Consider the following 24,317-nt stretch of genomic DNA (forward strand, 5'->3'; position numbering starts at 1 on the left):
ATAGAAAATCTTAATATCAAAGATGGCGAATTGTTATCGCATTGCTAATGACTTCACAGTCCACCACTTGGAGAATTTCGTACTCTTATAATGCAAAAAAACAAAACAAAAATCGAGACTTCGTTAATTGTCACGCTAGTGGGACGTTGTTAGAAATCGTAACGATTTTTGGCAACGTGGTAACGAAAGCCCTGAGTCTATTCAAGTCTCGGAGACTGGATTTTGCCCTCAGCTGGTTCTTGTTTTCTCCGACTGATGAGCAAAACAGAGAGAATATAATGCTCTACTCTACCTATATCCTAAGTGTCAAAATCCCATTCTAGACACGGTTGACCAATTCAAGACTTTTTTTTTCATGAAAAAGCAGTTCCGTGTATAACGCTGTAGATGTCTTTTTCTTGGCGCCATTTTAAGATATTATCGCCAAACGGTGGAGACCTCATTAGAAATTAAAAATCAGATTTCTCTTCAACTGTTTGGCTCGATATCCAGCTATTTTTGGAGTCCAGTTGTCGATCCTCCTCGCAACGTATGGTGCGGTGTAGGGCACGCCGGAACATTTGCGTATCACCGTCTGAATACTTCAGGAAAGGGACGCCTGTTCGCAGGCTACTTCTGGGCAAGTAACTTAACATTCTCACTTGCCCAATGGGCAAGAGATCAAGCAAGTCATCTGCCAACTAAATCATTAGAAGAACCAACTAAGACTTGCCAAGGGCAAGCAAAATTCGAGAGCCCTGAAGCGTTTTCCTTTGTAAGATGAAAACAGGTGTTGTAAAATGTTACGAGGTCTTTGGTCGGAATGTTTGCCCTTTTTAGTTGTCTAAGAAAGTATAATCTAGTTGGTACCTTACTAGATATCTCTGCTACATGTAATCCATTAGAACCCCTATCGTTAATGCCGTCGTGGTTTCTGTTAATTCGCTGTACACATGTTAGAATTACATGGGCTCTCGGGATTCAACCGAAACACGGCAATTACCGGCCGTAACAATTACTGGATGACGTTGAGCAAGATGTCGTGATGTGTCAGTGGCGAGCAGTTTTCACATGAGTGTCGAAAGTAATACCCATTTGCTTTGGTTTTCCATTACCATCCTGTCTTTTTATAGTTCCACTGGCCTGAACACGTTTAACTGAGGTTAAGAGTTGAACACGTTTTTAGGCCAGACTTGCGTATGTTTGCGTGTGAGGACGAACGTTTAATACATACTAAAAGGAACTCGTTAAACCACTCAATGAAAGAAAACCGCAACACTCACATCTGATTCAACCGGTCTACATCCAAACTTAAGGTATTTTTTTGTTATTTATAACTGCTGTCGTGTTACGCGTCTGCCTTACCCCGAAATATTATTGTCGTCGCCCACCTGAAGGGGCAGCGATACCGGCAGCTTTCATCTTACGGACTGGGTTTCAACAGTTGCGGAAGACGAACGCATCACGTAAAGTGATTCGAATCAACAACGGATCGATTCGCGCTGCAATTGTACTGTGAACTTACGGTCAAATAGGACTCCTCTGTTCTCTGTGTGGAAAGTTGACGGTCTTGCTCTTCGTCGAAGAAAACTCTTTGAACTTCAAAAGCGGTTAGTTTACTTAAGAAACAGTTAGGGGGATGTAAAATCCATATATCCAAAGCGTTATCTCCAATGATGAACAAATCAGACATTATTAACGTACTGGACAAGGAAGAAATAAGAAATCACGATTTCTTAACATCTTCCCGTAAGGCAAACGTATATTTCATGAAGCTTGCCTGACCGAATCTGTAAACTACTATTTACACGTTTAATTACTAGACTGCGTAGAACTTTGGAAACGAAAACCTCTGAGAGCGTTTACACGTTATTACCATCAGTACAGTATTTGCTGGATATCCGTAATTATCTTTCTATCTATCTTCAGTGTTGATTTCGAATTTTGATGAACTGAAACTACTTCAACAAAATTAAATACTAGAAACTAGGTAATATTTTTAGGTTTTAGATATTTTCCGCACAATGTACACTGAAAACGTCAATATTTTGTCGATTGAACTTAGTGCAAACATGAACACACCGCTGAAGACCCTTCATCCACGGTTTTTTAGCTTTTCAGACAGCCGCGTAACGAAAATTGCTTGACGCTGCTGAAGAAAAACAAAGCTCAAAAATTTGTCAGCTAGCCAAGTATTTCAGTCGTATCTTGCAAAGTTCCAAAGTTCAAGCTTCGCGAACTCGGAAACTTGTTTGCACTGAGATGCGTGTATATTTCAAAGGGTCAAGTTTATGCCCCCAGCATCCAAAACTGAACGTCCCGACTTTGAGGAACCATATTTCGTTTTTTTTTTGTTTTTGTTTTTTTTTTTTTTCGCAGATATGACTCTCAAACTTGGCCATTGTACTTAATTTATGGTGTTATTTCCAGTTGTGTTGAGAGATTTGGGTTTCTTAAAAAAAACAAAAACCCTAGAGAGGTCTATTATGTTTGCGCTGAATGTAACAAAGGTAAGCTCAAAGCTGCAACGGAAGCTTCGAAACGCGAAAGGTCTCGCGCGTTCGACAATGAAATGAAGATCACACGCTAAAACGAAACGTATTTATTTCATTTATTTATGAAGGACCAAACTGAGTTAGTCGTTGAAGCCTTGCGAAAGACAACCGACCTAAAACCCGGCAAGCGCGCAGATAAAATCTCACGATACACCTGAACGTACCACGCACTATTGATCGTTTAAAACTAAATCGTTCATTCCAAATGTTTTCCTGGCGTATTTCTCAGTTCTTTTTCAAGTTTCAATTAACAGTTGGCGCATCTAATTTTCAGTTGCTCGATCTGCTTTTTAATTTGCAGATTTTTAAGAGTCATTGTACAAACGTGATGGCATTTCGATATCTGCTGCTTCCGTTGTGTTGTTTTCTTCCTCTTTTGCTGGTAAGTTTTGAATTTTTTTTAGTCACTTGAGCTGAAAAGTACTTATTCGCGATAAGAATATATCTCAATGTAGATTGCTTGAATGAGTACGTCACGTCCTAGAAATGTAACTTCCGCACCGTTACAATGTTAATTAATAGAATATTTTACTTCTCTTAGTGTGCTTGTGTGCTTTTTCTCTTTTTTTTTTTCCTTCCTTTGCTTCTGCCCATTTAGTTTTGCTTAACTACTTTTTATCCTAAATTATGATCATTTTGCGCGCCGATGACAGCATTTTTATTCTTTTGTTAATTCTTAGGTGTCTTAAATGTAGTCCTTTACATAAACCTTATTGGCTTCCCTAGGCTTCCTTGTCTTATATACATTGATGTGTTGTAAATATATTTATAAATGGTAAATATAAAACAACAACAAGAGCAAGTTTTGTCTGTTTTTCCAAATCATGCAGTGAAGCAGCCTACTCAATAACATCGAGCTGAAAACGATAAACTACAGCAAAAAAACAATTTTAATTAACAAATAAAGAAGCTTAAGCCGTGTATTACACCATGATAAAACACGACGGGCATTTGAGAACACGAGGGAAATGTAGAAAACACGAGCCTCGAGTTGCTTTATAGTTCTACATTTCTCGAGTTGCTTTATGATATAGAGGTAATGTGGTGAAAGACAATAAAGCACGCTTTTACTATGTTTCATTTAAGCAATAGACCACACTTACTATGGGTTTACTGGCGCAATAAACCACTTGGGATGTTGGGAGAACACAAGGAAAGCTTGTAACTCACGAGCCTTTAGGCGAGTGATTTACAAACTTTTCGAGTGTTCTCTCAACATCCCAAGTGGTTTATTGCGCCGGTAAACCCATAGAAAGAGTGGTCTATCGCTTTTATGAAATAACTATGGAAAACGTCTGTCAATGAGAGGAAAATTTATTGTGTACTTTCGTGATCAAGTTGCTTATTCTCATCAAATTTTTGAGATGACGCGACAAACCAATCAAAGCGACTGAAAGAATGAAAACACAGACTCCGCGCCGGACACGAAATCCGCAGAGCAAAGCGATGAAAAATTTCACGCTAAGAAAGTTTTAAGAAAGGAAAGGAAAAGGTTATCGGTGAAAGGCAAAAAGTATATTAATTAACTCAAAAGTATTTTGACGGAGAAATGCAGGGATTCGTAGGTGGAATCGGTCATCACGAAAGTAAAAGGCTGCGCGAAAAGTGTGCAAGTAGTCCAAACTTCATGTGCTTGGCGAAGTGATTCAACGCAGTGTTTAACGATAAATTTCTTAAGTTTTGCGAATGGAACAAATGTTAGTTACAGAAACGCTGCTTCCGAAATTTTTTCAGAATTTTTTCACTTATGCTGAAGGCTATAAAGTCCATGTGAGTCTGTATTTTGCTAAATGAAAACTATTGCTTGAAAGCAAGAGACCATGATCATTTTGTCTTGCTGAAAGCTAAGCTTATGGAAACCAAATTCATTTATCGTGTTATGCATGCATGCATGCGTTGAGTTTAAGCTCAAAATTTCTGATAGAAAGAAATCTTTTTCCTACTTTTTGGACAGCCCAAATTGATCAGCTGCAGTCAAGCCCAGCTGACTTCGTCCTCCGTACTGACCGTGGAAAGCACCGAAAAAAGGGATTAAAACTTCCTTAATTTTAATCTCAAACGTAACCGGAGTCGGCGTAAAATTTCTGCCGTGGAGAAAAGATAAAGCTTTATATGACGACCAACTTCTGGTCCTTTTTTTCCTTGCAAATTTCCATGTATCTGTTGATTGAAAAGATATTCGTGTTATTTACATCTCAGCCATTGAAGGGCAAAACTGTTTATTACATTTGTTATTCTAGTTTCTAGTTCATTTGAGTTCTCTAGTTCCCGCGTAGAGCTGCCATAGATCGGGAACCGTGGTTTACCGGTAAAATAGAACATGGGTTTAGCAACTCTATTTACCAATCGGAGCGTGCGTAGTATCTCAGTTATTTTATAAACTCTGATAAAACATGGGTTTTCGACCAATCAGAGTGCGTGCAGGGTCCAATATATATTATAATTTCTCTTCAGCAGAATTTGTTTTTGTACCACATGAGGCGCCCGGAGACAGAAATTATGTTTAGTTCACTCAACGTTTATTTAGGTTTCTTATCAACCTTTATGCATAATTCTATTAGAATTGACATGATTTCGGCGTATTTTGCATCTAAACTTTACCCACAATTTCGTTGCACTTCCTCGCGCAAGCTGGGGCAACGAACGTTCGCGGTTTCACCAAATAAATAGGGAGCTTAAGCAAACCACGACGGCAACGGCAGCAAAAACGCCGTCAAACAAAAGGTTTAATGAGCAAAACCATAGCTGTGCACGTGCGTTGTAAATCTTTGTACATTTCTTTGCCGTCCTCTGCAAAACAACAACGTGAAATGACCACGTTTTGGGTATTTTGAAGAACGTGAGCCACGACGGCTAATTTTTCCTATTTTCTTCTAGAATTATTTGCTGGCGTTACATCTTTAGTTTAAGTAGGGTTTTAGACCGCTCGGCTTGCAGAACAGTTCGAGATAATTGCCAAATTCAAAGGTAAAATTTAAGTCCATTTTTTTCTAGCCGTCGTCCTTGGCGTTGTCGTTGTCATTGGTTAACGGGAGATTGGAAGAAACGTTTCCGGGGAGCAAATCAAACATCGCGAAAATCATTAAGAGGAAAAGGTTCTCCAAAAAACAAAGATGAGCGTGTTTGCTTTCGAAAAAGATTTCTGATTCGCAGTTACCCTCAGTAGGCTTGATTGTATGTCTAGTTATATAATCAAGCAATTTAGAACAAATGCCCATCTTTCCTCTAAAACCCAGTTAAGCTCAGCTAGAAAGCAAACTTATTCATTAAACACACTTCATTCTGTTTTTGCTCTCTTTGCGGCTGTCAAATTGTCTACTTATATTTTTTTGTGCATAGTTTTGGTGACTTCATGGATTGTAACTAACTGAATATATTAATTTCAGCCGATTGAAGTGCTCAGCACTTCCTTGGTAAGTGCCACACGAACCAAGCGCGCTGCTTCTTCTCTTCAAGATCTTGCCGTTGAGTTGGCCAAGACACAGGTAAGTTTAACTGCCGAAGGTTATGGAATAATTAACTTATAAGCGTACCGTTTAGGTGCAAACAAAGTAACATTTGACGATTCACGTACATGCGATATTAAACTCTCAATGCCGACTAGCTGTTCCTGAGGAAAAAAGTTTCCTTTGTTTCCCTGGAATCTCTATGCTTCTCAAGAAATTCAAGGAAAACAAAATTAACTGTTTTCCCGATCGAGGTACCAGTCATAAAGTGATCAGTTTTATATCGCACAGCGAAGGCATTAGAACAATTCGAATTCACGTACAACGGTGGTTTTTGATCAACATTCACAGGCAACGATGAACTGTTACCCTCTAAAGTCGTAGATTTTGTAACGTTGTCCGCTCGGAGACTTTAAATTTTGGCGGGAAACAAATTTATTGCTAGATGTCATGTGACCTCGAAGTAGATCGCGCGGCTGTTTGGTAAAAACGTTTCTGCTATATATAGATTGTTACATTTTAAAGGAGCTACGTCATGGCTTGCGCATCTTGAGAAGTTTAGCTTACATTTTTCACGTTCGACGATTGTAATCCGTGTTAATCTTCTCCGGCCATCCTTAACCATCCTTGTTCCTTTATGGTTTATTATTATCTCTTTGGTGTTTTTCTATCTTAGTAAATTATTATTTGCAGATTTCTTTCAATTTAAAGGTAATTTTGTACATGGTCAAAATAACTCAAAATACCGTGACTGAGTGAGCTCCTTTAAGAGCCTGATATCGTCTTTACACACGAGTTTTTAATGCGATATAGGGACGAGCGAGTCTTCGAGCGAATATAGTTTTGCAACCGCTAAGTTATTTTAATCTAATTTTATTCAATACTGATATCGTTTCCATGTTTATTTCATATTTTTGTAGGTGCTCAAAATGATCGTCAACGAACAAGCTGACCTGAACAAGGCTAAGGAGAGTGTTCATATCCTACAGAGAGGTTTGCTAACAACCACATTTACATCAAATCAGTCGGCCCGGTAGACTCGCACAAAAAGGCGAGGAGATTCTCAAACCCGTAACCGAGAAATGTGTACATGTGTGTACATAGATATGTGACTGATTGTGTGTTGCGACTGAAATGCATGAACAGGAAAAAAATACAAGTACAAAAATACACAAAAAACCGATTAGTAAAGTAAATCTTTGACGCGAAAGGCAATCGATAGTTTCCAAGAGGAAACTAGCGAGAAAAACTTAAATATCAAGATGTGGATATCGATACAGAATTTGCATTCTAGTATGAATAAATAGGCACGTAACTTTCCTGAGAAGGTTACGTGACAAACATGAAAGCAAGAACAAAAAAAAAAAAACAAAACAAACTGAATTCCAGGTTCGAACCGTGGCAGGGGACACTGAGCAAGTCACTGTACTCTCACAGTGCCTCTCTCTACCCAGCTGGTGTATAAATGAGTACTGACGAATTTTATGCTGGAGAGTAACCCTGCGATGGACAAGCATCCCATCCAGGGCGGTAGAGGGGAGGGGAGTAGAAATACTCCTAGTCGCTTCATGCATGCTACTGAAAATCTACTGAAAATCTTTTCGAAAGAAAGTAAGACAGTTTAAAAGATTTAAATACCTACCAACAAGCACACTAGAAACAATTTACTTCAGCAGCATTGTCCCTACTATCACTTATTGTAGCTTAGTTTGGGGCACTAGCACACCATCTCTAATGAACGAGCTTGAACACATTCATGCAAGGGCAGCTAAACTCATCCACAGTCTACCACGGGACATATCAGATCAAGGCGCCCTAAAAACAACTGGATGGGAGCCACTATCAAATCAATATAAAAAGAAACTACTCACCCTAATGTACAAAGTAAATTGTAACATTACCCCAGATAAAATAACAAACCTCTTTAGTATTGCTAACCCATACTATAATCTTAGAAATAGTAATCACTTTGTACTACATAGATTCAACTTGGACATTGGTAGAAATTCCTTAAGATATAGAGGCCCAATAGCATGGGAACTAACTCCAACCGCTCTTAAACAGTCCACCTCCTTAAAGAACTTCAAGAACCTTTTAAAACAGCGTCGCCATAAATTTTTCATCAAAAACATTAGCTTTCTGAAAGAAGCATGCATGGTCTCACATAAGAATCAAGATTATACATATTTTTAATTTAGTAATTTTCACTACATTTAATTGATAATTGTATTTAGATCGTTATTAGCATAATTTTTATATTATATTACTTGTAGATTAAATATAGGTCCACATCAGCCTCTGGCTGCCTTTAATTTAACCTATTTCAAATAAAGTATGTATGTATGTAGTATGTATGTATGTAAACCGGAGATAAGCACTGGCGTGAGGAGCCACTTAACTCGTACGCAGACTTTTTGTTGTCTAATCACTCTGCAGTGAAACGAAAACAAAATAATTTCTAACTTAGTATAAGTAAGAAAACATCAGACATATAGGAGGGGGCATCTCGTTTATTGATCAGACATAAATTGCCCTAGGATAGTTATTAACACAATAAACGTAGTAAACAAAAACACGGAAATTTACTAAAACAAAATTTCCAAAATGAACTGATCAAAAGCGGAGATACCGTCGAAGTGACAACTTCTAACGGACAAACTTTTTAAATATTAACTTCCTAGCATAATTACGTAACCTGCATACCAACGAATCTACATACCAGCACAAAACTATCTTACAATGACAACGTGAAAAATTATATACCTTTTTACCCTTAACGTTGTTGCTTCTTTGCACTCATGTTGGAAAGATCAGCTCTGCTATTTATCCTTACTTTCCTTTTTTGCAAAATCTCACTATGGAAAGATGTCCGTCATTTTTCGTTTTCTTTACATTTGGATGAATGGAACCAACCCCTGGGAAAATTTAGGTGAAGAGAAATTGAACTGGCAGTTCTCAGTACATTAAATATTTGGGGAGTGGCAGGTGAGGTAAAGTCTGCTTACGAACCAAAGGGTGGTCCATCAGGCCGGCGCTTATCCTGGTTTCTGTAGCATAAAGCGACTAGGAGTATTTCTACTCCCCTGTTAATGGAATGCTAGTGAGTGAGTTGGAGATAAAAGACAGTTAAGACAACAACAGCAGAACCGCCTGGCGCCCTCCTCTCTCTTTTGATGGCTTTAAACCAAACCAGGAGCCATAATCGGGGACGGAGACCGTAAGCGCGCGCCATTTCAAGTATTGGGGTTGTCCCTATGATATGGGACAATAATTCTATTTTTAGAACAAATTGCGCCATCGCCTGCGGCACACGCGCGTACATGCTGCGAGGATTTTTGCGGATGTCGCGCGGTGGAAATGGCGTCCGAAATTCCCGAAATTTTTCATGTTTTTGGCCCACAACTCAACGCGTTTACGTCTGTTGGAATTTTGCTTAAGTATGTTCGTCGTAAGCTGCTCCAGTTTGAGTGAAGTAAGACAGTGTCGAATTTAGGTATGTTCCGCTTTAAGCTTATATATATATCGCTGACCAAGTTGTGTTCCGACGGATGCTTCTTTTACACGAGCTGTACATTACCCCACTTTAAATTTCACATATGTTGAAGATTAACAGCTTTTCCATTACACAGCAAAAATCTAGCTGGATATATTTAGATATAGCAGAGCTTCAAGACTTCATAGTTTCCTAGCTCCTCTTGCCACACGCTTGCGAGGAATTTGTCAGTCTATAGCGACCGAAGAGTAAAACAACATAATTGCTAGTTTGAGTTTCGCTTGAATTGTAAGCAACGCTTGCTGTTTCATCAAGGCCCAATAACTTTACGTCCGTAGATACTGCTCAGTTTTATTCGTGTAAAAATCCAGTAAATTCTCTGTTGTCGATAAATGAGAGCGCCCGCCGATGCGTGTTTTGTACAGTCAGTAAACATGACAAATTGTACTTCCGCCGCACTTTCGTGTGAAAGCGTACATCGAACTCAAACAATAACTCTATAGTTTTTAAATATGTTTTAGATTGATAAATGTTTGATAACATATTAAAAGCTAAGCTGAAAATATGGGAATAAAGCAGAGATAATCAGCAAAGTTACGATGACGCTTTCTTTAATCAACTTGGAATAACGATTTCGATTTTGTTGATCGAGTTATCAAAACTCCTTGTCTATTTTCATTTTCGTAGTGTAAAACTTCACTATGTTTATGTTGAAGGAACTTACATGATGTTAGTAGCCTTTTTTGCGTTCGTGAAATTTGTTACAACATCTCAGCACAAAAGATAACGAAAGAAATCTTTGTCAAGATTTGTTGACAATTGAAAACACCGACTCGGACTCGACGGTGCACGAGTTGCACTATGCAAATGAGCTAATTGTACGCGTCAAAAACTTTTGCAAACTCACCAAACAAGCAGAAACAATAAGAAACCATCAAAACGCATTGTCTGAGAAACTCACAAATTAACTCGATACCAGAGTAGAGAGTTTTCTCGCTATATTCTTAAGTCAGAACAAACGCAAAATCATACGCCTAAGCTTACAACAAGCGCGAGCAGATCTTATTATTCATTCCCAGCGCGAGATTGAAGTCTTGTTTTCGACCCTGAAAAACCCACCTTTTCCGTTAGCTCAGAGCATAAAACTACATATAAGCGCCCTGGTTCGAATTCCCTGCCTTATTCCCTGTCATCGCTGTGAAAAATACGCAAGAGAATCTCTCAACTCTCACCACTTGATCACGCAACGTGACAACATCCACGCGAGAGCCCCCGACATGTGCGTGAATCCGCGTCGATATATGACGTCAGGATGGCGCACTTTGTTCTAAAAATAGAAAAATTGTCCCATATCACAGGTGCGCGCGAATCCCGAGACTTACGGTCTCCGTCCCTGATTATGGCTCCTGACCAAACCCAAGAGATTCAAGCGTGACTGCCATGCTGGATGACATCAAGAGATTATCAACGTAAGAGAGTGAATCCCCCATATAGGTCCCCTAACTAAGGTAATCCCTCTTAAGGTGGCTCGTACCAGTTTTCAGGTTTTTGACGGCTCATAACTTTGTAAGAATAGAACAAAAAGGCAGACCAGGGCCATTGTAATATTTTTGTAGGTTTAGATTATATAATTTATACTTGACCTAAAACAGCTGTTATTTTGTCGTCAGCAGTTACCATGGCAACGTTCCAAAAGCATTTTCCAGACCTGATTTTTCGCTTATGTCACTAATAACTAAAAAAAACAGGTGACCCCGAGTTTACTTTAAACAATAGCTTTTGGCATCTGAAAAGGAAAATTCACAACAATTTTAAACTAATTTTACGGAGCCGATTTCTTGTAAACTTGGAGAAACCACAATTTGCACAAAGTGAAAATTTTCTTCCGTAGAGTTTTCTAATTTTTTTCTGACGTTTCCTCTCAATAATAATATTATATTAAAACAATAAAAAGAAGGGGTCACCCGGCTTGTTTTCATGTAAAAGCCTTCGCGAGTTCCGTTATTCCCACGCGCGTAGACACGCATTCAAAAAGCCAGACTTTATAAGATCAGCAGTTGCTCATGAGCTGTTTTGACTACCACTGACTGCTTCGTGTGCCCGCGCGGGCGAGCGGGCTCCGAACAGACGTTTTGTTTTGTTTGCTGCTAAAACATCATTTACAGTTGTAGTTGTCGTTAAAGGTAGATTTGCTATGTTTTTCGAGTCTTTTATACGCTCCCGGTGGCTGTCACGATCGATCGAGTTGCCTTTGAAATTTGAGAAAAATTGAACTCCCGAAACTATTTTTCTTAGATACACAGAATTGACTGAAGTTGTTCTAGCAGGTAAAGCCTCCTTTATATGCGAATTTTGTCTCCAACATGACAAAAGTGACCTTGCACGAAAAAAGCCGCGCGCCGCCATATTTGTTTTAGTCTTTCGGGTTTTAAATCTCGCGCCTCTATCGTGCGTGTTACTTAAGCGTGACGCACGATGCTGATCTACTCCCCGTGCGAGAAAACCGGTACCAGCCACCTTAAGTTATTTTTAGACATTGTACCCAGTTCTTCTGCGGATATTACACGCGCGTTGCGTGGGTGTTTTCGTGGAGGTTGCGTTTATGTTTCGTTTCGTTTCGAAGCAAAGGAAAACCTCCAACGCTGTGGGGATGTCTTCTTTGATATTTGGATTACAAGCATGGGAGCTTCGGTTCTCGGTATGTTTTAACACATTTCGAAACTTTGATAGGAGTTTAAATAAGAGACGGATGTCCCCTGCACAAACAATAACAACTGAATGAACGGCAGAGAAATGTTAAGACGAACGAGTGCAAAGCAAACAAACGCCCAAACACAAGCTAGGCAACCGAACAAACAGACGGTCGAAAGTGCAGGAAGACGCTCGCTGCCCAAGTAGCAAAAGCAGTTTAAGCAGCAACGAAAACAACGCCAAAGGCAACATCGATTAAAAAGACTTAATATTCATCCTACGAATCTCGCGAGAATTTAGATTCATTCATTTTGTCTATACTGTCAGAAATATCCCAAACAAAATATGTAAGACAGCGTCAAAATTAGAAAAAGATATTTGAAAACTTGGCCGTAGTAAGTTCACGTTCTCTCGAATATGCAGAATGTGGCTATTTTACGTTGTTTTGTGACCTTTTGTAAACAACGGCAAAGAAATGAACAAAGGATTATAACGCACGCTTACACGGCCATTGTATTCGTTGCCGTTGCCGTTAAAAACCGAATAAACAGCCAAATAATGAACAGCCAAACGAACACAAAACAAACCATCCTCGGAGACCCAGGGACTACTGTAATCGAAATCCACACAACTAAGACATCCGCACTTTTACGAGCGATTCGCTGAACACAAACGCACATAAACAAGCTAAATATACAGAGCAGGAAACCAAAACGAAATACAAATAAAACAGGCAAAAAAGACGGAAAATAACGAAACTTACAGGATTTGTGTGGCGACCTCGACGACTAAAACATAATGACAACGGCAACTAGAAAACTAACGGCAGAAGAAGCTATACCAAACAATAGAAACAACGGGTCATAAAATGTACACGAAAATATGAAACGTTACGTGACCGAAAATAACTGGCGAAACTAACTACAACGACAAATATACACGGAATAATGAAAAACGGAAAACAATGGACAAAAAACGCGAAAACAAAACAAAATTGTGGCGCCGTGACTACAGCTACTACTACTAGCCGGGACGGAGCGATATTTTCGGGCGGAAGTTTACTTCAAGAGCTGAAGAGCCCCTGGGAACTTATTCTTACCGAACCAGTTCCAGAAGTGGTCGAATTCTGTCCCGCTGATTGGCCAGAAAATTATTCTTCTGGCCAATAAGCGAGGAGGTCCAGCCGGGTAACTCTGTCGCCTTCTTACACGAAGTGGTTTTCTTCATCGATCGACCTGCTTGGCCCATACAACGGGAAGATTCTCGTTTTTGGTTGCGGGGAAACCTAGTCGAGTGCACAAGCCTGACTTATCATTTCTCCTCGATCGTTGAACAACTTCTGAAACTTTTGCACGATGCGCGAATCAACCTTGCACGGGCCACGCATCTATGTCGACCGAACGTGGGAACGATAGACTAATTACTGCTAATTACAGTGCACGCGCTTTCTTGCCCGAAAATATCACTTCGTCCGGGCTAGTAGCCCCTGGGTCTCCGAGGATGAAAACAAACGAAAGCCCGGCCAAACAAAAAGACGGCTGAGAGTGCAGAATACATCTTTCTTGTGAAACGAAATCAAAACATATAAATTGACGTTCCCGCCATTTCGTCTCAGGTAGTTTCGAGAAAGTCGCGTCGGCTGTCCGCATATCGCGCGAGTAGCATCCTCGGAAGATCTGGGTACCAAGTCTAAAAATAACTTAAGAGGATTACCTTAGTTAGAGGACCTATATGGGGGATTCACTCTCTTACCTTGATAATCTCTTGATGTCATAAACAAAAGAGGATTGTTGCATATCCGATGATGTCATTTAGAACGAAGATTTTTTCACTATAATTTTCCGTGTAGAGAGGCTTTACGTAGACTCGTACACAAGCGTAAACATGAGAAATCCATTTAATCTATTGCAGACGCTGTCAAAGCTTCGGTTTTTAAATACACATATGCGCAGGATACAAATGCTCAATATTAATGACTTCCTCTCCTCTTACGTTTAAAGGGAATCATGCAATAATTTCATTTTCATTTTAATTAAACTCTTCGTTATAAGGTTGTTTCCCCTTTTCCAACTGAATCAGTTCTCAGGTGTCAGGTTTTAGGTAGTTTGTTCTTATGTGGTAGCATAGAAATCAAATGAGATTTGTCTTTACTTATTGATTTCTTGCAGACAGCTGCACTAATATCAAGTCTGTTGGTAAACCTGTCACTCACAATGCTCGATACTACACAGAAGGAGCCTGGATGACAGACCCCCTGGGAATCATGGGTACTGAAACCATATTTGTTATGGAGGGACAAAGCGAGAGAAATGTCGTTGAAGAATTTGAAAACATGGACAAGTTCAAAGCAGGCATGGCTCGTAAGACGTACAAACTGCCTTATAAATGGCACGGAACTGGAGCAGTGGTATATGGACCATATCTCTACTACAACAGGTAATATTTTCAGTGTCCTGCACATAACGTTTCATGAAGGTAGGTTTTCTGATCTTTCTTATTTAAACCATAATACTTATCACGTCACTTTAGTCAGTTATAGTAGTCGCGCAGCTATCAATATTTCCACATATGAATGTTCCGTTAATATATGAACAATTAGCATTTGATTGACGTTTGATTTCGTAAATACCTTTTGATTGACATTTAGCCGCGTAACCGATACAGTCAATTGACCTTTGAGCTTGGATAAGTTAGTTTTCTGTCGCAGATATTTTCACTGTGAACGCCTTCGTTGCTGACCTGTTTTGCTGACCCGTTTTCTGCTGTTTTCAAATCTGTTTATCTGTTGCCTGACCTGGACAAACCGCAAAACAATCTGATTGGACATCGTCAAAGAAGTAAGTTTAGTACTGTAACTCAGGCTTAAAACAATGTAACTTAGGTTTGCGTTTATATTCCGATCGTCTGTTTGGTTTCTCAATGGAATTTTGTATTACCTCTTTAGATCGAATAATCTTGAATCCTGGAATAAATTATACGATTGGCGTAGCCCAATTAGATTGTCTGCTTGGTTTACGGAACCATTTCATTCGATTTCTTGGCTGGATGAAGAAAACCCCTGCGCTGATCCACAGAAACGCACTCGGTCATGGATGAAGCGGCGGTAAAACAAGCCAAGACCGACCGACGTACTACCAAATCGAACTTTACACGAGTTGGAAAAGCGTTGGTACATGCAGTTGAGTACAAAAGGCCTCCGAATGAGGTAAGACAAGCCATAATTAAGCTTCAGGGAGCGTATGAGAACTTAGTGGCTAAGCATGAGGATTATGCCAAGCACATCGAAGATGATGAAGCGTATGAAACTGAAGAAAAATGGCTCTCTGAATGCCAAGAAATTTTCATGAGGCTAGAAGTAGACGCGAAAATGTTCATTGAAAGTGTTGAGCAGTGTGGTTCGAAAGATTTAGCTGAGAATGGTGATTTAAGTAAAGGAAAGGAGAGCGCTTTAACCGATGAAGTACCGGGTAATGAAGGAATTCCAAATATGCAGCCTCCAACACCTAGCCACACCCCTGGAATGACAAATATTCAACCAATTAGCCAAACACCCCCAGAAATTAACGCCGGAAAAGTTGAAGGCACTTCAGATAAAGAAATTAACAGTGTTCAAAAGGCCGATGACAAGCAAAATCCCGCAATAAACAAAGGAACCACTAGTGATAAAGGTCAAGCTGGCGCGTGCACGTTTAAGCTCGAAAAACCAAAACTACCTGTTTTCGCTGGGAATGTAAGAGATTATGCAATTTTCCGCTCTGACTTCAAACACGCAATAGAAGCAAAATACACAAAGAGAGATGCAATAACGCTCCTGCGTACATGTCTGAGAGATAAGCCACTAGAACTGATCAAAGGTATCGGAAGTGATTATGACGCCGCCTGGGAATATCTGGACTCGATCTATGGCGACCCGAGATTTGTGTCAGACACTGTGACCCAGGATATTGTCCAATTTAAAGCCTTGCAGGAAGGGGAAGATGCGCGATTTTGCGACCTGGTACATCTAGTCAAGAGATGTTATAATACCCTGAAAGAAGTTGGTCTTCCTAGTGATATGGACAACAGCCATATGCTTTCCATTATCGAACAAAAGATGTGCTCTGACGACAGAAAGGTCTGGGCGAGAGATCTGGAGAGAGAAAAGAAGCCTGCTACCCTGGAAGCGTTGATGAACTGGATGAACGTGGAAATGAAGTCACGAATGCGTGCCACAGCTCCTATCAGAGTGGGCTCATCTGGAAGACGCCACGTGAATCACTACACATCTAATGACGGCAAACCTGTCTGGCACAAATGTTGGCTGTGCAAAACTTCATCCCACTGGCCCGATCAATGCCCGAAGTTTACAGCTCTCAGCATTGATGACCGTATCGCAACTGCAAAGGCAAATCACCTGTGCTTCAGCTGTTTGAAGAGGGCCGGAAGGGGACACACTGTAGATAACTGCAGGCGTAAACAACAGTGCGCAAAGCTGGAGAATGGAATGCGGTGTCCACAACATCACCATCAGCTGCTTCATAAGAGCAATACTGTCAAGATTAGCGTCGCTACATCAGTCAATACGAAAGAAGCTATTCTCCCTGTACTCTCCGCAAACATCGGCAGCGCTAACGGCCTATTTAAATGTGGAAATGTTCTTCTTGACTCTGGCGCTCAAGTAAGCCTTATTCGTCAGGATACCGCAGAAACTCTCGGCTTGAAGGGAAAGGATGTTTCCATAACAATTACTAAAGTTGGCGGGGAGGAAGGGTCAATGAAAACCAAAGAATACAAAATTCAGCTAACCTGCATAGACACCGGCAAGCGTTTTACCGTTAAAGCAATCGGCATTCAGAGCATCAGTGATGAAATCCCAACAGTGAAAACTTCGCACTTACCGGAGCTTCTTGGCCTGCCTAACACGAGATTTCGCCGCGGCAAGGGACATGTGGACCTGCTAATCGGTATTGATCACGCACATATGCATGCTGGTGAAACGAGACAAGTGGACCATTTACTAGCTCGCAAGTCGCCACTTGGATGGGTAGTTTTTGGAGGAAAACCACAGCAGATCTGTGACATAACCAGCATATTACACGTCAAGTACGCCTCACCAATAGACTTAACTGACTTCTGGACAACAGAGACTATGGGTGTGGCCGTGAAACCCTGTGTCTGCGATGCAGACAAACTGTCTGAAACAGAAAGAGAAGAAGCTAAGCTAATAGAGGAAACATGTATCAAAATTGGAAGTCAATGGATGATTCCATACCCCTGGAGAAAGGACCCCACCCTGCTCCCAGACAACAAAGATTTGGCAATGAAACGCCTAGAGTCAACAGAACGACGCCTGAAAAGAAATCCTGAACAAGTCGAAGCCTACTGCAAAGAGATGGAAGAAATGGAAAGCATGAAGTTTGCGCGAAAGCTGTCCAAGGAAGAACAAAACGCGTATCAAGGACCTGTTCACTACATTCCTCATCACGCCGTGCTGAGGCCAGACAAGAAGAGCACTCCAGTTCGAATTGTTTTCAATTCATCTTCTGTATTTCAAGGACATACTCTGAATGATTACTGGAAGAAAGGTCCCGATCTTTTAAACGGCATATTTGGAGTTGTCTTACGATTCAGAGAGAAGAAAGTCGCAGTTATGGGAGACATCTCCAAGATGTATCATAGGATCCTAATTCCCGAGAGGGATCAACATGTGCATCGCTTTCTATGGAGAAACATGGAAACGGACAGAGATCCTGACATCTACCTCAAAACTGTTCTCACATTTGGGGACAAGCCTGCACCCGCTATGGCGCAAATAGCCCTGAGGAAAACAGCTCAAGAGAACAAGGTAGACTACCCAGAAGTAGCTGAAGTCCTCACAAACAACGTGTACATGGATGACATCTGCGATTCTGTAGACACAGTACATGAAGCCCGAAAATTAACGACAGATATTGACAAGGTCTTGAAGACTGGAGGATTCAAAGTTAAAGGATGGATTTCCAACGAGATGCTTGAAGAGAAAGAAAACAGTGACACAGAGAAGGAGATGAATCTATTTCAAGGAAACGAGGAGAAAGTCCTGGGAACCCTGTGGAACTTTCGAACAGACGAGTTCTACTTCCGAGTGAGGACAGAGTTGCTAAAGCTAGACGACAGACCAAACCCTGTGCCTTCGAAGATGACGAAGAGAATGATCTTAAGCCAGGTGGCTCGAATTTACGATCCGATTGGATTCGCTGCAGCATTCATAATCAGGGCGAAGATAGGGCTGCAAAAACTGTGGCAGTTGGGATTAGACTGGGACGATGAGGTACCAGTCGCAGTTCAGGATCAGTGGATCTCTTTGTTCAAAGAAATGAAAGAGTTGGACAATGTGTCCTTCGAAAGATGTTTAACTGCAGACAAAGCCGTGGATCCGCCAATGCTGTGTGTTTTCGCTGACGCATCGCAAGACGCATTCGAAGCATGCGCCTACCTACGCCAAAGAAAGGATGACACTTACTCAGTCAAGTTCATCGCAGCGAAGTCCCGAGTAGCACCGCTGAAACAGCTCACGATCCCGCGCTTGGAGCTACAGGCAGCCGTTCTCGCAACCCGCCTAGCCAAAACCATTCAGGAGGAAACTAGGGTACAGTTTCAAGATGTTAAGTTCTTCACCGACAGCACTATCACCTTGGCCTAGATTCAAAGTCCGTCTCGCAGCTTCAAACCGTTCGTATCCTCCAGAGTGGGAGAAATTCAGAGTAACTCAGATCCAAGCCAGTGGAAGCACATCCCCAGTGAGGATAATGTAGCTGACGACCTGTCACGAGGGATCTCTGTTGATGAACTGCAGGGCAGATGGATGAATGGCCCGGAGTTCTTGTACGTACCAGAAGGTCGGTGGCCGATTAAGATCGCTTCGCCAGGCTCAGATGAAGACATGGAACGTCGACAAGCACGGATACTGACCGCAGCTGCAACGCAGAAAGCTAAAGATGCGATCGATCCGTCCAAGTTCTCCAGCTGGAGAAAACTAATCCGCGTGACGGCACGTATACGCAGACTAGCGGTGAAAATACGACTGAGAAAATACGATCAAGACGGAAAGGAAGGACCGCTGGCCCCTGAAGAGCTTCAGCAAGCAGAGATTTACTGGATAAAGCAAGCACAGTCAACCTTGCACAGCCGCCAAGAAAGAGGTGATTTCAAATCTCTCAGCCCGTTCAAAGATGAAAACGGAGTAATAAGAGTTGGAGGAAGAGTGGACGAAGCTATCGTGTCATATGAGACAAGACACCCCGCCCTTCTTCCAAGTGACCACTGGATCTCTTTGCTGGTAACAAGACACGCCCATCAGCACGGACACACCGGGGTGGCAGCTACGACAGGCAAGACCAGGAGAAAGTTTTGGATCTTGAAGGCGAACAAGTTAAGCAAATCTGTGAAATTCAAGTGTGCATTCTGCCGTGAATTGGCACACAAGGCTGAAACGCAACTTATGGCAGACCTCCCTGTTCTCCGCTTAGCACCAAACACGCCTCCGTTCCACTATACCGTCTGCGATTACTTTGGTCCTTACAGCGTAAGAATCGGGAGAAACAAGACGGCTAAGCACTATGGCGTCATCTTTACCTGTTTAAACACAAGAGCTGTCCATCTGGAATTAGCAGTTGACCTAACTACAATGGAGTTTATGCACGTCCTAAGAAGATTCTTTTCAATCAGAGGCTACCCGGCAGTAATGCTAAGCGATAACGGTTCACAGATGGTTGGTGCTGCTAACGAACTGAGAGAGATGGTGGAAGGTCTAGATGCCAATCAATTACGTGAGTTCTGCGGGGAAAAGAAAATTCAGTGGATCTTCACTACACCAGCTGCGCCACACCAAAATGGATGTGCAGAAGCCCTTGTAAAGAGCTGTAAAAAATCACTTAAGATAGCAATTGGCGAGCAGCTTCTAACGCCTTTTGAGCTGTACACCTGTCTTTTAGAAGTTGCAAACTTAGTGAATCAACGCCCCATCGGTCGCATTCCCACTGATCCAGATGACGGAGCCTACCTGTGTCCGAACGACATGCTCCTTGGAAGAGCAACACCAGAAGTACCACAAGGTCCGTTCAAAGACACAAGAAACCCACGCAGACGAGTGGAGTTCGTGCAAAAAATTGTCGACTCGTTCTGGAAGTGTTGGACTAGGGACGTATTTCCTGTCCTAGTACCGAGAAAGAAGTGGCACGTGGAGAAGCGAAACGTACAAGTTAATGACATAGTAACAGTGGCTGAGCAAAATGCAGTAAGAGGCAAGTGAGCAGTGGGCCGAATAATCGAAGTTTATCCTGGACCAGATGGACGAGTTCGTAATGTTAAAGTCAGAACAGCCACAGGAGAGTACAGCCGTCCAGTTACAAAGATTGCAGTCATTCACCCTGTAGAAGGTGACGACTGAACGAACAGCTGATAAGATAAGGACTACGCCCTTATCGGGGCGGAGAATGTTCCGTTAATATATGAACAATTAGCATTTGATTGACGTTTGATTTCGTAAATACCTTTTGATTGACATTTAGCCGCGTAACCGATACAGTCAATTGACCTTTGAGCTTGGATAAGTTAGTTTTCTGTCGCAGATATTTTCACTGTGAACGCCTTCGTTGCTGACCTGTTTCGCTGACCCGTTTTCTGCTGTTTTCAAATCTGTTTATCTGTTGCCTGACCTGGACAAACCGCAAAACAATCTGATTGGACATCGTCAAAGAAGTAAGTTTAGTACTGTAACTCAGGCTTAAAACAATGTAACTTAGGTTTGCGTTTATATTCCGATCGTCTGTTTGGTTTCTCAATGGAATTTTGTATTACCTCTTTAGATCGAATAATCTTGAATCCTGGAATAAATTATACGATTGGCGTAGCCCAATTAGATTGTCTGCTTGGTTTACGGAACCAATGAAAGCTGTCAGGTGCTATGCAAAACTACTTAAACAGATTTGCAAACAGACTATTGAAATTACTAAATTTTCTTATCATGTAGAAAGTTTCAGATTTTGGTTTCTTTCACTCTTTCTCTTTCTCTCTCTTTTTGCCTCTTTCTTTCTTTATTTCTTTCTTACTTGCTTGTTTTGTTTTGGCGTGACAGAGAAAATTCGGCCTATATCGACAAGTACAGTCTGCGCACAGAGCTCATCGAGGCCACAATCACCGTGAACTCTTTCACACCAGGCAAAAACTACTACCGGTGGGGCGGATACAGTTCGATGGACCTGGCAGTTGACGAGCAGGGATTGTGGGTATTATGGGGCAGTACTGCAAACAGCCGGAAACTGAACGCTCACAAAATTGATGTTTACGAAAACGTCATCACTCAGACTTGGTCACTGAACACAGGTAAGCACATACTATATCAACCACTTAAAATTTGACCGCCATCAACCAGGACTTATACTAGGATCGGGATGACACCTCCTCAGTTTCCCAGATAACGCCGTTGTGGTAGTGCGATAACTTGGATTGATCTTCTTCTATAAATACACGACAGGGCCGTAGCCAGACCAAATTTGACTAACGCAATGTCCAAGAAAAAAAATGTACCGAGCAATGTACATGGTTAAACTCTCTTTCTAGGTATTTAGAGTGTTTATGATGACTATTAAAACAACAAAAATGAAAAAATGACTGAGGCAAGCACCTTCGTTTGCCTGTTACTATTTATGGCCCTGCACGAATGTGCAGAAACATGCATGGTATCTCTCTCCGGGTTTTAACTCGATATTCACGAAAGAGCATGGCGGCATATAATAGATTTTTGATCTGTCCTCCTCGTGCACATGTTACAAAACAACTTATTTTTTTGTTTTTTGCGAAGACGGCTGTAATCATTAAAACTGATGATTTATTCACAGAACCACCGACGTCACCAGGCATGCGTCAACGTTAAAAGCTCAGCTCCGTGCAAAGTTATCGCTCAGGCCACCAGCATTTTAAGAAATGGTACCGTTTCTTAATTTGCACGCACGCTCAATACATAAAGTAGCAACGTAAATTGCGTGCGCAATATGCACACAGAACATTATGGCGAGCTTCCCCTTAAAAGCGAAAAATCTCAACAAGACAAAGACTGTAGCAATCATGGGGTCATCTATAACTTTACACGCAGAATTATGGTATATTTTAAATGTGGCAATCAGTTGTAAAATCCTTATTTAAAAAAGTGCAGTTTATGTAATAAAGAGCGTCTCAAAGCTGTTTTTCACAAAGACAACGACTGCATCCGACTAAGCCAGTGCCTTTCTCTGTTTTGGTTTTGTATAGAACCAATGAGCTCGATGGGCAATGCTTTTGTGGTCTGTGGAGTGATCTACTGTATCGACGACTATAAGAACAATCCCACTACCATCAACTTTGCTTACGACACCAAGACAGGAACACAGTGGAACCCCAACATACCATTTACAAACCAGTATCGGTACAACTCCATGGTGGATTACAACCCCAGAGAAAAAGTGCTGTACGCTTGGGACCGCAGGCGCCAAGTTACTTACTCTCTTACTTTTGAGGAACATTAGATTCGTGGAAGACACGAATCTAAAAGCAAGTGATAAATGTCAAACTTGCTGATTGCTTTGCTTTTTTGTAAAAGACACGCGCAAACAATTTGCACATTTTTAGACTTCTGCATTTCAGTCTTACAAATTAAGTAACACCTTTTACTCATTTCACGTACTGAAAACCCGTCTGCGATCTCAACTGGCTTTTCGAGTCAGACCGTTTGTTCTGTTCGTATCAGATTGCTATTCAGATAAAAATGCAAAATACATTGAGTGATTTTAATGAGAACCAGATCTTTTATTAAGAACTGTCTCTGATCGCCAGAAAAAGTGTAAATTGTAAATGTAGTTGCTGACGAACCCGAAGGAAAAACTGGCCTAAGTTTGAATCAAAAGATGAAAGTTTTGGTACAGGTAAAACTGCAGTTAGTGCTTACCGCTAAAATAAAATGTGAAAAATAAATCAGTTGGCTGTACATTAGTGAATCTGTAAGTAATAAACACACGGATGACTTTTTTTTGTAAAAGATCATAATGCCAACAGTTTTGTTATTTGAAACATTGACTCTCACAGACTGTTGGGAGTTAAATTGTGCTCTTAGAAATTGATTGGGAGGGAGTTGGCTTAGCCCGAGACGATTGAAGAAGGTAAAGGGGAAGGCAGGAAAATCTAACACGTCGAGAACATATCCTAAAATTTCAATTTGTTGCCATAATTTTGCAACGGACTTTACAGATCATTCTAAAGGTCAAATGAGTGTATTAAGGCACACAAAGAAAGCAAAAACTGGCAATATTAATCAAATAGGCCATTACCTTTATCCTCTGTGCCAAAACGAGTCTCCGTGCGGAACCATGCAATTCATTTTGTCCAAAGGAAGGATAGAGTTTATGATACTATGGCACCATTACGCCATAGATTCTTTCGAATTTTATCTAGGCCATGTATATGTGTACGTGCCTCGTTTTTTGGCCTTTTTAAAAGTGGACTTTCCATACGTTTGAGATACCTTGCTTGACTGACCTGCTGAGCTATCTTTTTAACAGCTTGTTATTACCCTCCAGTCTACTTATTTGAATTACTTTTTTTTGTTACCTGCTTGCCATGATCTAAAATACTCTAGGTGTAAAGTTGATATAGTTGCTAAATAAAATAGGTGAGCAAGTAAGTAACAAGGAAGCAAGCAAGTAAAAGTTATATATCTTGAGATGATTTTTTTTAAAATGCTTTTATATTCGCCAAATCTCATGATAAGAGCGCGAAAAAGGCTAGGTACGAGTTTAGCGCTACAGTGTTACGTAGGACTTGTAGGTAGCGGTTTTCGCGTAAGAAATGACAACAGTAGACAAAGGGAAATTGTATATTCTTTTCTTTCTTTTATAACTCTCTTCCTACTCAACAAGATCGTGTGCTCCCTGTGGTGAAATGACTAAGTTCTACGTATTTTGGAGAACGCGAACCGCAATGGCTAAGTTTTGGTATCTTCTTTTGAGAATGAACGCTGTCGGTGCATGTTTAGCCTGAGCCAGTTTTTAGACCGGTAGACGTACTGAACTGATCTACAGAGTTGCGACATTCGAAGGGAAAATATAAATTCATTTTTTACAAGGCGTCGTCGCCGCCGTCGCCGTCGTCACGGAGCTTAAGAAA

The 24,317-nt window shown here is 41.0% G+C and overlaps 3 protein-coding genes across 4 annotated transcripts; all 3 read left to right on the plus strand.

The window, feature by feature from the left end:
• Positions 1-1,288: 1,288 nt before the first annotated feature.
• Positions 1,289-23,114, plus strand: LOC145482613 (olfactomedin-like protein 2A). 2 transcript variants are annotated; one of them, XM_081461219.1, is made up of 7 exons: positions 1,289-1,589; positions 2,836-2,916; positions 5,921-6,019; positions 6,901-6,973; positions 14,333-14,600; positions 21,259-21,506; positions 22,431-23,114. In XM_081461219.1, the coding sequence occupies exons 2-7, from the start codon at positions 2,863-2,865 to the stop codon at positions 22,682-22,684; spliced, it is 996 nt and encodes a 331-aa protein (XP_081317345.1). In that variant the 5' UTR covers positions 1,289-1,589; positions 2,836-2,862; the 3' UTR covers positions 22,685-23,114. The 2 variants fall into 2 exon arrangements, with proteins under 2 accessions (XP_081317345.1, XP_081317344.1); XM_081461218.1 differs by lacking the exon at positions 1,289-1,589 and having other exon boundaries at positions 2,457-2,916.
• LOC145480434 (uncharacterized) lies at positions 15,253-19,613 on the plus strand. The gene is made up of 3 exons (XM_081458700.1): positions 15,253-18,771; positions 18,826-19,513; positions 19,609-19,613. The coding sequence occupies exons 1-3, from the start codon at positions 15,253-15,255 to the stop codon at positions 19,611-19,613; spliced, it is 4,212 nt and encodes a 1,403-aa protein (XP_081314826.1).
• On the plus strand, positions 19,690-20,433 carry LOC145480435 (uncharacterized). The gene has a single exon (XM_081458702.1). The coding sequence runs from the start codon at positions 19,810-19,812 to the stop codon at positions 20,431-20,433; it is 624 nt and encodes a 207-aa protein (XP_081314828.1). The 5' UTR covers positions 19,690-19,809.
• Positions 23,115-24,317: the final 1,203 nt, after the last annotated feature.

Source organism: Orbicella franksi, chromosome 3, assembly GCF_964199315.1.
Source record: "Orbicella franksi chromosome 3, jaOrbFran1.1, whole genome shotgun sequence".
NCBI lineage: Eukaryota > Metazoa > Cnidaria > Anthozoa > Scleractinia > Merulinidae > Orbicella > Orbicella franksi.